The sequence below is a fragment of the Streptopelia decaocto genome (assembly GCF_964273445.1).
Source record: "Streptopelia decaocto genome assembly, chromosome: 1".
Classification (NCBI taxonomy): Eukaryota; Metazoa; Chordata; class Aves; order Columbiformes; family Columbidae; genus Streptopelia; species Streptopelia decaocto.
This window is the reverse complement of record NC_138663.1, coordinates 117,943,798-117,956,802: the sequence shown is the minus strand read 5'-3', so window position 1 is coordinate 117,956,802 and position 13,005 is coordinate 117,943,798. Positions and strand designations below refer to the sequence as shown.

Below are 13,005 nucleotides of genomic sequence, written 5' to 3'. Positions count from 1 at the left end.
TCAAAATTGTTATTGTTGATCAAATCAAGTGGAACTCAGTTGTATTATGTATGTTGTGTTATATTATGCATATTGTTGTAAGCAGTAACTACGCTTGTGCAAGATTGATTATGTTTTGTAGAACTTTGTAATAGTAATTAAGCCAACATCTGGAGGAAACCGGATAACAGAGCGCCCGGATAGTGCAACTGATAACAGAGCGCCCGGATGGTGCACCGATAACAGAGCGCCCAGATGGTGCACCAGATAACAGAGCGCCCGGTAGCGCGTGGACATTGTCGACTAGCCAACCAGGAACTAATTCGTCAAAGTGTCCCAGCGCGTGAATGGGTGCATAACAAATATAAGCACACATGAAAAGTTGAGTTGGTGTGCCGTTGGCGGAACCGAGTTCCCCCGGTCACCCAGCGCTGTTTTGCCTAATTACCGCTTGCTTTAAATTCGCTTGCTTAATAAAATTAACTGATTAGCTCAAAAACTCGTCTTCATTTATAACAAATTTTGGTGCCGTGACTCGGATTAAGGACTTCTAGGAGGGCCTTCTAAACTTCGGGGAGGCGCCCCGTCCCGTTTTTAGACGGCCCTGGAGTGGACGAAGGCTCGCCCTGAAACCTTAACCTCCGAACCCTAAATTCAGGTAATTAGGCAAAAGAATAAAAACCCCGTAAATTTTGTGCACAAAGAGCCGGACGAAGACCCGAGGGAGGGTAAGTATAGAAAGTGATTCCGTTCGGTTGGGGTGGGTTTCCTGGAGTGTGCTTGAACGAGACGCCCCCCCCCTTGTGGGGAGGAAGCGAAGCGAGTGTGGACTCTGCCGTAAGGCAGAGCGGGACCTTCTAGTAGTGCGGTTCTCATTGCCCGCGAGGGCGTGAGCCACGAACGAGGGGTGCGTGTGTGTGTGTGAAAGAAGGCACTCCGGAAGATGGGACAGAGGAAGAGCAAGCCCTCTGATCTCATGGGGAAGGGACCCAAGGAGAGGTTTCCAGATATTCCCCGGGATTCCCCAATGGGCTTTATGCTCAAAAATTGGGAAGGTGCATCTTGCACGAGAAATAAGAGTAAAGAGAAAATGGTATATTATTGTATGTATGTCTGGGGTAACCAGCAGATTAGACCAGATCATTTATTTTGGCCAATTTTTGGTTCATTTGAAGATTGGATTTGTCAGGCCCTAAATCTTTATGTAAATGATAAGGAGCCTTTTAATCCTGAAGAGAGCGAGTATGCGCGCTGTTGGCTACCTTCTGCCACTCGCGCTGGGATTCTCGCCTTAGGCGGAAAGAAATCTAGCCGCAAAAAGAGGGTCCCTGAGGAACCTCCACCCCGTCCCCCTCCCTATGATCCCCCGCTAGTAAGAGCGGGAAATGATCAGGAGGGCAGGAATGAGAGTCTGGGACCAGAAACACCAGCAAGGGACGGGTGCTGACATTAAGTGGCCCCAGCAGCGCCCTAATTGGGACAATCAAAACCTGGAACACAGGGGCCATATGGGAGATCTCCGCACTATAATCGTACAAGGGATTAAAGAATCGGTCCCTCGGGGGCAGAACATAAATAAAAGTTTTTAATGAACAACAAAAGAAAGATGAGACTCCCACAGAATGGTTAGAAAGATTAAGAAAGAGCTTGCCGCTTTACTCCGGGATAGACCCTGCAACACCGGTCGGGCAAGCTCTTCTAAAAACTTAGTTCGTGGCGAAGTCATGGCCGGATATTAGAAAGAAGTTAGAGAAGTTGGAAGACTGGCAAGAGAAAGGGTTGGACGAGTTGCTAAGGGAAGCGCAGAAGGTTTATGTGAGAAGGGAGGAAGAGACCCAGAGGAGACAAGCTAAAATTCTGGTAGCGGCAGTTCGAGAGGGACAGAGGACGGCTCCACAGAAGGGGGGGGCCACCACGCCTAGGTGGGAACGGGCCGCCTCAGGGGAGACAAGTCGGACCGAAGGATTTGAGAGAAATAGAATGTTTTTACTGCCAGAGGAAGGGACATATGCGTATGAATTGTAGGAAACGTATACAGGATGAAAAGATGTATCACGTGGAGTAGAGGTGTCAGGGGCTCTATCTGCTGGGGACTTCTAAAACAACAGAGCCCTTGATAAAATTGAAGTTAGGTCCCCAGCGTCAGGAAATAGAATTCCTGGTGGATTCAGGGGCAGAAAGATCTACTGTCCAAACTGTGCCCCAGGGATGCACCCCCTCCTCGGAGAAAATACAAGTAATAGGGGCAAAAGTAGAACCTTTTTTTTTGTACCCGTAATGAGAGGAGTAGAAATAGAATCCCCATCCCGGACAGGGGTAGGATCCTTTTTATTAGTACCTGAAGCCGAATATAGCCTTCCCTATTAGGAAGGGATTTAATTGTTGAATTGGGAATTAATTTAGAGGTAAAAGATCAAGAATTGAAGGTAAAACTGTACGCTTTAACAACCGAAGACGAAGTTAAGATCAATCCTGAAGTATGGTACACTCCCGAGTCGGTTGGAAAATTAGATATTCCACCGATTACAGTGACAATCACGGATCCGGAAGTACCAATACGTGTTAAACAATACCCTATATCACAGGATGGGAGACACGGGCTGCAACCGGTAGTTGATCGATTATTACAGCAGGGGTTGCTAGAACCATGCATGTCGCCCCATAATACCCCCATATTGCCCGTAAAGAAATCGGATGGGTCCTATCGTCTAGTACAAGACCTCCGTGAAGTAAATAAAAGAACGGTAACTAGATTTCCGGTAGTGGCCAACCCTTATAACCTATTAAGCCAAGTGTCCCCAGAATTGACCTGGTATAGTGTAATAGACCTAAAGGATGCCTTCTGGGCCTGTCCCTTGAGAGAAGAATGTCGGGACTATTTTGCCTTTGAGTGGGAGAACCCTGATACCCATCGGAAGCAACAACTTAGATGGACGGTTCTTCCACAGGGATTTACTGAATCGCCAAACCTCTTTGGGCAGGCCCTAGAACAAGTCCTGGAAAATTTTGAACTGGAACCTGGAGTAGTTTTGGTACAATATGTAGATGACCTATTAATATCTGGCAAAAGCCAAGATAGTGTGCGAAGCACCAGCATTAAGTTATTAAATTTCTTGAGCCTAAAGGGTTTAAAGGTATCAAAATCTAAACTGCAATTTACTGAGGAAGAAGTAAAATATCTAGGGCACTGGCTGAGTAAAGGGACTAAGAGACTAGATCCAGAGCGAGTAAACGCTATTTTGTCCCTCCAGCCTCCCAAGAATAAAAGGCAAGTGCGACAACTTTTAGGTCTTTTCGGCTACTGTAGACAGTGGATTGAAAATTACAGCAACAAGGTTAAGTTCTTATATCAGAAGCTAGTGGGGGAAGGTCTGATGAAATGGAGTACAGAGGATGACAAGCAATTAGAAAACTTAAAAACTGAGTTAGTAAATGCCCCAGTACTGAGTCTGGTGGATACCCGGAGGCCTTTCTATCTATTTGTTAACACGGAGGGTGAAACGGCCTTCGGGGTCCTAACGCAAGAATGGGCTGGTAAAAGGAAACCCGTGGGGTATTATTCCAAGTTATTAGATCCAGTCAGTCGTGGTTGGCCTACCTGTTTACAGGCCATAGTTGCTACTGCCCTCCTAGTCGAAGAAGCTGGGAAAATAACTATGGGAGGAGAATTAAAAGTGTACACCCCTCATAATATACGAGGGGTATTACAGCAGAAAGCTGATAAATGGATTACGGATGCTAGGTTACTGAAATATGAAGGAATCCTGTTGCACTCTCCCAAGTTAGAGCTTGAAACTACTAATTTGCAGAACCCAGCTCAATTTCTATATGGAGAACCGAGCGAACCCCTTTCCCATGACTGTATCAGGGTAATAGAATATCAAACCAAGATAAGGGAGGATTTAGAGGAAGAGGAGTTGCTATGTGGAGAAAAACTGTTTGTAGATGGATCATCGCGGGTAGTGGACGGAAAAAGGAAATCAGGATATGCCATAATAGAAGGAAACAGCTGGACAACTAAGGAGTCGGGTCCCCTTAGCTCAGGATGGTCGGCGCAGGCTTGTGAGCTGTTCGCAGTATTGAGGGCATTACAATTGTTAAAAGATAAGAGAGGAACAATATTTACGGATTCTAAATATGCATTTGGGGTAGTTCACACATTCGGAAAAATTTGGGAAGAGAGGGGCCTAATGAATTCTCAAGGTAAGGGATTAATACATGAGACCTTAATAAAGCAAACTTTGGAGGCATTAAGAGGGCCCAAACAAATCGCGGTAGTTTATGTAAAGGGCCATCGGAAGGGAACCTCCACGCAAATAAGAGGGAATAATTTAGCAGATGAGGAAGCTAAGAAAGCTGCGTTACTGGTAATAAAAGCAGTGGAACAAGATCCTGTACAAACTAAGTATGCTATGAGATTTACAAATCAGGAAAAAGGAAAATTGGAACAAATGGGAGTAGTTGAACGAGAAGGAAAGTGGTGGCTACCTGATGAGAGGGAAATGCTCCCGAAAGGAGTAGCTTGGCGAGTTTTGAGAGAGTTTCATAGGCAAACCCATTGGGGAGTACAAGCTCTGGTAGATCAATTCGCTAATAAATACATGACCCTGGGGGTATACGATTTAGCAAAAAGAATCGTTGGAGAATGCTTAACATGTCAAAGAATAAATAAACAGCGTCTTAGAGAAAGAGTCCCTGGGGGGAGGCAAATAGCCAAAAAGCCATTCGAAAGGATTCAGGTAGACTTTACGGAGCTACCAAAGGTAGGCAGATATAAATACCTTCTAGTTATGGTAGACCACCTAACTCACTTCGTTGAAGCCTTTCCGGTAGCTCGGGCCACTGCAAGGACAGTAGTAAAAATATTATTAGAGCATATCATACCTAGATATGGGATCATGTTAGCTATCGATTCGGACAGAGGGCCCCATTTTACTTCCAAAATAATTAGAGAAACGTTAGAAGCTCTGGGAACCAGATGGGAGTATCACACTCCTTGGCACCCCCAGAGTTCAGGAAAAGTTGAAAGGATGAACGGAGAAATTAAAAAGCACCTGACCAAATTAATGATAGAAACCAAAATGAACTGGGTGAGGTGCCTCCCCTTAGCCCTCTTGAACATAAGGACACAACCGAGGGCCGATACAGGACTTTCCTCCTTTGAAATGTTATATGGAATGCCCTATGATTTGGAGAAACCAATCGAACACCCTAAAGTGGAAGAAAAGATGTTACAAGAATATCTTATAGAACTCATGAAAAGGAGGCAAGAACTGTTAAAGCGAGGCCTGGTGGTTCAAAGACCACCTTTAGATATAGCAATACATAGAATTAAACCAGGAGATCAAGTGCTCGTAAAAACCTGGAAAGAATCATCGTTAACCCCTCGCTGGGAGGGACCTTTCCTTGTTTTACTCACCACAGATACCGCAGTCCGCACCGCAGAAAGAGGATGGACACACGCTAGCCGAGTAAAAGGTCCTATCCTGCATACAGACTGGGAAGTCGCCGGGAACCCGGACGAGTTAAGGTTGACCTTCAGGAGGAAACAGACACGTGACGTATAACCATAGACACTAAGCTTCGTATGGACAACTGTAAGGAATTACGGAAGTCACATATCGCGTGTCCTGTATGCAAACAATGTGATCCTTGAGTGTGTCGTGTGTGTAGAGGGTGCGGGGTACAGCAGTGGGAAAAGCTTTTCTCAGGTTGAACGATGGTGTGATGAGTGTTTGGGAGAAACCATAAGGACTGTGGAAATATTGAGAATTACTGGACGGGAGGATTGGCCTAGATACAGACATTATAGAAGAGATTGGTACAAAACTGTTGCACAGTTAGGAGAGGAACTTATAGTTAAGAACATAGAGTGTAGTACAAATATTCAGTACTTTCTGTATGAACCGTAAGTCCAGACATTTGGGAAATAACCAAAAGGAAGTGTAAAGAAGCGTGTTGGTAACAAAAGATACAGGAAGTATTCCAAAACCTGCGAGGATTCGGGATAGTGGCCGAAACCTTGTATTTGAAAATAGCCCTATTGGGTTGAGTATTGGAAAGTGGGTTGTGGCAGAACAAGGAGAGAATTCAGGAGGCAGTCCCCTGAAGACTACAACTGCTGCCGAGAAGATAACCTACCCGGCTATTCTGAAGCAACAGAATAGGCCCAGGGTAAGGCAGAGGGGTATCCTTGTGGGGATTGGCAAGTGCCTCCGAAAACTTCTAAAATAAAGCAGCTCCATTAAGCAAACAACCCTCAACAAAATGAACCTCCACTGGCTGATTTTCAGCCAGCCAGGGGCTGGGTCGCTCTCCCTAATCCTCCTTACCTTACCGGTAATAATAACAATAAATCAGGAGAGTTCCCACCAACCTTTTAAATGGACCCTCTATCGATGGGAGGACCAAACGATAATACAACAACAGACCACATCAGGGTCACCCTCTTTTACTCCAACCTTATGCCAACTAGTTCAGGTTGAGCCATGCCTTAACAAAATAGGGTTTTATATGTGCCCTAGCACAGGGCCCTCATATTGTAATACCCCAGGACACTATTACCGCGCTTACTGGGGGTGTGAAACAATTGCCTCAAACTGGCCAATTCCTCCAGCAAATACTGATAAGTTTTTAAAGGTCGGATGGGGACCTGCAGGAGTATGCACCTATTCAGTGTCTTTGGGAAAAGCAGAAAAGAGGGATAACTATGCAACATGTAACTGGGATAGGGACTTGTATAGGTAAAGTACCAAATTCCAAGAGGTCACTTTGTGGGAATATCATACCGAGCCTTAATGAAACCACAGGATATGTTATTCCCCCGAATGGAACAAAATGGATATGTTCCAGGACGGGACTTACTCCATGTGTGTCTTCAAAGGTGTTTAACAGTTTCCGAGAGTATTGCATGTCAGTTATCATTATTCCAAAGATAGTATATCATCCAGAAGATGTGATGTATGATATTTGGGATACAGGGTTCCATCGTACCAAGCGAGAACCCATTACGGCAATTACTATAGCCACGTTGCTAGGGTTAGGGGCAGCCGGAGCAGGAACAGGGATAGCTTCACTTGTTCAACAAAATCAAGGATTCAATTCCTTGAAGATTGCGATAGATGAGGACCTAGAGAGAATTGAAAACTCCATAACCGCCTTAGAGAGATCTCTAACCTCACTATCCGAAGTGGTGTTACAAAACAGGAGAGGAATGGATCTCCTTTTCTTACAGCAAGGGGGACTATGTGCAGCCTTGAAGGAAGAGTGTTGTTTTTATGCAGATCACACAGGAGTAGTCCGAGACTCGATGGCAAAATTAAGGGAGAGATTGGAACAGAGAAAAAGGGAAAGAGAAGCTGCAAAAGGGTGGTACGAGTCTTGGTTTACTCAGTCCCCGTGGCTAACTACATTGCTATCCACAATAGCTGGACCCTTGATAATATTATTACTTACCCTAACCTTTGGACCCTGTATCCTAAATCGACTTATTGGACTAGTTAAAAGCCGTGTAGAGCAGGTACACCTTATGCTGCTACAGAAACAAGGTACTGATAAAGAAGCTGAAATTACCTTACTAGCCCGAGAAGCGGTAACTCGATTTGATCAACAAATAAATGAGTAGAAAGGAAAGGGGGGATTGTAATAAGTAAATGATCAAAATTGTTATTGTTGATCAAATCAAGTGGAACTCAGTTGTATTATGTATGTTGTGTTATATTATGCATATTGTTGTAAGCAGTAACTACGCTTGTGCAAGATTGATTATGTTTTGTAGAACTTTGTAATAGTAATTAAGCCAACATCTGGAGGAAACCGGATAACAGAGCGCCCGGATAGTGCAACTGATAACAGAGCGCCCGGATGGTGCACCGATAACAGAGCGCCCAGATGGTGCACCAGATAACAGAGCGCCCGGTAGCGCGTGGACATTGTCGACTAGCCAACCAGGAACTAATTCGTCAAAGTGTCCCAGCGCGTGAATGGGTGCATAACAAATATAAGCACACATGAAAAGTTGAGTTGGTGTGCCGTTGGCGGAACCGAGTTCCCCCGGTCACCCAGCGCTGTTTTGCCTAATTACCGCTTGCTTTAAATTCGCTTGCTTAATAAAATTAACTGATTAGCTCAAAAACTCGTCTTCATTTATAACAGAAGGGACCTCAAAAGATCATCTAGTCCAATCCCCCTGCTGGAGCAGGAACACCTAGATGAGGCTACACAGGAATGTGTCCAGGCGGGTTTGAATGTCTCCAGAGAAGGAGACTCCACAACCTCCCTGGGCAGCCTGTTCCAGTGTTCTGTCACGGTTGTTTTGTGGATGTTGCGGACAAAATTTGACACCCAAAAACTCTTAAGGGAGTTGGGCTATTCTTCATCTCATGTTCTCCCTCCTTCCTTGCTCAGCAAAAAAAGCTTTCAGTGTTGAAAAGGGAAAGCTTTTCAGAGAAGACTTTTGATTAATTAGTTTTCTAGGAAAAGCCTACTACTTTTTGAAGGAAATTAAAAACAGTATGAAAACTAAACACTTTCTCCCAAAAAGCATTTATGAAGAAAAATATTAAAGCACTCCAAAATTACTGTCTAAGCTGGGATCACTTCTTATTTTTGATCTGCTAAGACTTTTTTCCCCTTTTATAGATCTGCCTCTAAACATTCATTCTTTCATTAGCAATTCCCTTCTTTCCCTTCAAGCAGTTCATTAGCAACCTCCCTTGATTTTTGTTGGTTTTCCTCAGTGTGTCACAACTGGGAGGACCTTCAGACATCAGGTTTGACACTGTAGTGACAGAGGCCCCAGTGGGTGGCATATCCCACAGCCTCTTCGGCATCATGGGGCTTAATTCCCTTGTGCATGATAAGCCCCGATGTGACCCTACTCTTATGAAAAAGCAACCGAGTAAGAGACATTTCTGTCTTCTTTGGTGCTTGTCTTTCTTATAACCCCGCTCTGTGAAGCGGGAAAACGTGTTTCACACCAGGGCATGATCCCAGCCCTGCCACTGTTCTCACCTGCCCACGGTCCTGCCACTGAGTCCAGATGGCTTCAGCGCAGGTGCTGCCACGCACCTGTGTGCCAGCTGCATGGGAGAGCTCGGTGTGTACTCCTCCTGCCAGATACACTATTTTAAGAGCAGACACTCTGTTAGCAGGAACTCTGAAAAACACTTAGGGTCCCAGATTGTAGGAAAAAACACTGTTCAGAAGAAAATGTTACTGGAATGAGAGCATTATGCATGATTCATGGGCAGCGCAGTACCTGAAATATTTCTGTGATGCTTTTTCTTCAAACAGTGGTGTTAGGATTTCAAGAGAACATGCCAATGTACCCACAGTATTTCTGTACAGCTCCTTGAATAGATGCTGGTAAACGTATCTGAGGGAAAGATTTTAAAGCTGTACTGAAGTCCTGTGTCAAATACAGCCAAAAGCTTACCATTTTTCCTTGTCTTGTTGCTTCGTGCTAGGAGGGAAGGAAACACATATTTGCTATTCTGCCAATAAGAAAAATAATCTAATATCCTGACAAAATACATCTCAGAGATGTTAACTTGGGATGACTACCCAAATAATTATTTTCCAAGAAAGAGGAATATTCAGCTGAAATTTCCTGGCTTGGGCAGAGTAGAGAAAAAAATGTGCAATACCATCAGTCAGGTTAGATTGGAAGATTGGCATAGGAAGCAGATTACTCTGCTGCAGCTGATGCTTGGGTTTTTGAGAAAAAAATGAGTTCTTCTGTCTAATGGGGCTGAAGGTGCACACAGCTAAGGCAAGGAAGGCTTGCAGCATGCCATGTGCCTAAGGACATGCCTTCTCTTTAGCTGAGGGAGATTCTTCCTGGGTTGGGAGGGAAAGATGGCTTCAAGGTATGAGACAAAATCAGCTTGCTGTTGATATTCCCTGAATTTCAGAACCAGTCAATAAAATTCATGTTCCTGGCTTCATATCTAAGCTCCTAAGTAGAAATGCTCTGAGAGGTGCGGAGCATCTGCAAATTTTATTTATGCTAACAGTAGCTGCAAGTATTCTGTATATTTGAAACTTCAGGTCATTTTACATAGCCACTTTTTGATAGATTGATGCATTTAATATTTAATTCTAACTGTGACTTTTTATTATCTTTACTAATATTTGAGAGCTGCAACTTCCCCTCTGCTAAGGCAAATTGTGCAGACCTCACATGGTTCATCACCTCTAACTTGTCAACATTCTTTTGTTAAAGCATTGACACCCGAACAGATGGTATTCCTGGTGTGATCTCACTAATAATCAGAAGTACTGCCCCCTGCCTCCATTTTTCATTGCTATTTAGCTATGTCGATGCACTGGAGTTCATGCTTGATTGATTACCTGCTGTTGCCTCTGCCTCCTTTGCAGATCTACTGCCTCGGGAATGCACTGCCCCGTCTTACAAGTGAGACCTCCTTTCTTTGTCCCTGGGTGTGTGGCCTGGCATGTCACGTTAGTAAAATGCCTTTTGTTTTGATGAACCCACCTCCTCAAGAGATCAAGGTGAGTCTGTATCAGCAACCAGTTATCTTCCCTGTTTATTTATGGCTGTGTCATCACCTGGGACTTATTGTGATTAGTTCGGAAGACACTAAGCAGCACTGAACCAAGAACTGATTCCTGAAGAAATCTGATATTAACTCCCTCATTAGCCTCATTAATTCCACGGTCTATGAGCAAGACCGATTTTAACCCACCTTACTGCTGCCTTTGTATTGTCTTAATTTTTTCTTTCATCAATGGGGCTGGTGGCAGCCCCAAGAAATCAGAGTAAGTCACATCAACAATGACTTCTTTCTTTATTAAAAACTGTGAAGTCAGAGAATACTTATTCTATCTGGAATAATGTTGAATGGCATCATTACACAACCATATTTTAACTTTTCCCCATTCAAGGTAAGGCAAAAGTTTTTCCAGGAGGCTTCATGGAATTGATGTCAAACGAGCCAGTTTAGAATTTCTGGGCTTAAACCAATTACTGTTTCTAAAAATCAGGATGTAATTATCTTCTTCCAGTAGTGTGCAACTTCCTTGCTAAAAGTTAACAACAAATATTCATCAAAAGTCTCAGCCAGTTCTCATTTTGCCAACAAAGCAGAAAACACTAGCATGCATCATGTTTATTCACTGTCCTCCCTCTCTCTTTATGAGTTTGGCCCTATTTTTTCACATGAGCAGGTTATGAAAATACGTCCTCCTTAAATCCCTTCCTCACCCCAACCTTTCTTTCCTTCTCTGGTCTCTCCTCCAGTCTGCACTACTTCCACTCTAGTTTTATTTACCCAAAAGCATTATGGTTATTTTTTGGTTTTGTTGTGTTCTGTTTTCCTGATAATTCTTTTCCAGGAAGGAACTGTCATATTTTATGAGATTCCAAGCAGTCTTGTTTCAGCCTCTTGGCTCTGACACTGGGTAGCATCAACTGCTTCAGAGGCAGATGTTGGCTAGCCTGCTGCCCAAGGAGCCTCTGATTTCTGACACTTAAGTGTTGTTTTAAACCTCATTCTTTCTCTCTTCTGTTTGTCCAGAATCATATTTTTAAAGCACACTTCAATACAACTAGAGGCAGGATAATGAGAGTAAAATGCAATCACTGGTTTTTCACGCGGATCAACCATGAATCTTCCAAGCCAAGCCTTTGACAGGGAAATAAGCAGTTTCCATAATGGAACTGTGAAGCAAAACATATCCCATTGAGGGTGGGAGGGATTATTATTGAGCTACCGTCCTATAACTGGAAATGTATTTTTGAACTATTGCTTTTAGTATATATTACTTCACATTCACTATACTTAAGCACACAGCATTCCTTGGTTACAGGAGATGATTCATTATTGCTGTGTGAAATTTCAGTGGTTACTGTTACTGCAATACTTAACATATTCAATTTTAAAACTTTCTCAATATGTTATATCAAATGCATACAGTCAAAATGAATAGGATGTATTATATAGATAATGCAATATGCATAATGAATATCATGCATGAATGATACACAGCAATAACATACCATGCTCCTGAAAGCATTCCTATATATTCATGTCAGCTCCTCTGACAGATGGAAGGGCTACACATACTAAGTACTGGACATTTTCTAACTAATTATGACAGAAGACGTAACATCAAGATAATTGTTCTAAACATAGTAGAAAAACAATAATAGCACATTGTGTGAATGAACAAAAAAATGCAAGTGAATTTTTGAGTATTTTTCTTCGTTCGGGAAGGGAATAAACCATCTCACTCCTGAAGAAATTATGGAGAAGACCCATGAGAAGAACAGGTCACAAAGTTGAAATAGTGTCACTGTACCCTGGCCAGGGGTTGCCCTCCCTGTTAGAAGGTTGTTGACAATGCCAGAGCCACTGTGTAGAGCTGCAACTGACTTTTGGGGCACCCAGCATCACCAGCAGTTTTCAGTTTGTCCTGGCTAGCCTTTGGTTAGCCCTGTTTTCCAACATGCTTCAAGTCCTGGAGGCAAGTGACCATATCACGACCTTAACTTATTTGTTTTTTCAGAATGATTTCTAGCCTCCAAGTTTGCAGAGAAGCACATAACAAATGAATAACTCAAAAGCTAGAAGGCAAATGTGAAAGATTTTTAGCTTATTTTCCCAACTTTTATGCATTGCTCTTCAATGCTTATTTTGGCCTGACTCGAGTAAAAGTTTGGCAGTACCAAAGGTTGCCAATAACTCCAAGCAACACTTGGGTGAGAAACTAAAGGGCTGGCAGAGGTAACAGTGTTTGCTAATAAAAAAATAAATCTCCCAGTTTATCTGCAAGGTCATGTACCTAGTTGCCTCACCACTTGAATCCCAGGCATGCTGGATGGCATGGCATCAAATGGAGGAGCACAGAGGAGGGAGAAGAAGATGCTGGCTAGAGCCCATGCAGCAGGCATCATGCTGCCATGACAGCTCACCTGCCACAGCTCTAAAACCTGAAGTTCAGCACACAAGAAGTGAATGGAGTTAGAATTTATTCTTTGTTCTGACCGCACTTTAACAAAGT

General features: G+C 43.4%; 1 protein-coding gene across 4 annotated transcripts; it reads left to right on the top strand.

Annotated features, from left to right (window-relative positions):
* Positions 1 to 578: 578 nt before the first annotated feature.
* LOC309435493 (uncharacterized protein) lies at positions 579 to 7,899 on the top strand. 4 transcript variants are annotated; one of them, XR_014183171.1, is made up of 2 exons: positions 579 to 707; positions 5,404 to 5,534. XR_014183171.1 is itself a non-coding variant. In XM_082043761.1 (2 exons), the coding sequence occupies exons 1-2, from the start codon at positions 3,636 to 3,638 to the stop codon at positions 5,452 to 5,454; spliced, it is 1,158 nt and encodes a 385-aa protein (XP_081899887.1). In that variant the 5' UTR covers positions 3,489 to 3,635; the 3' UTR covers positions 5,455 to 5,467. The 4 variants fall into 4 exon arrangements, 1 of the variants encoding a protein (XP_081899887.1); XR_014183172.1 differs by having other exon boundaries at positions 5,376 to 5,482; XR_014183170.1 differs by lacking the exon at positions 5,404 to 5,534 and adding an exon at positions 7,757 to 7,899 and having other exon boundaries at positions 583 to 707.
* Positions 7,900 to 13,005: the final 5,106 nt, after the last annotated feature.

Coding starts and splice junctions, on each gene's coding strand:
- LOC309435493 (XM_082043761.1), top strand. CDS start 3,636: ATGGGAGGAGAATTAAAAGTGTACACCCCTCATAATATACGAGGGGTA. Junction 4,743..5,403: donor ACTTTACGGAGCTACCAAAG/GTAGGCAGATAT, acceptor TACTCACCACAG/ATACCGCAGTCCGCACCGCA.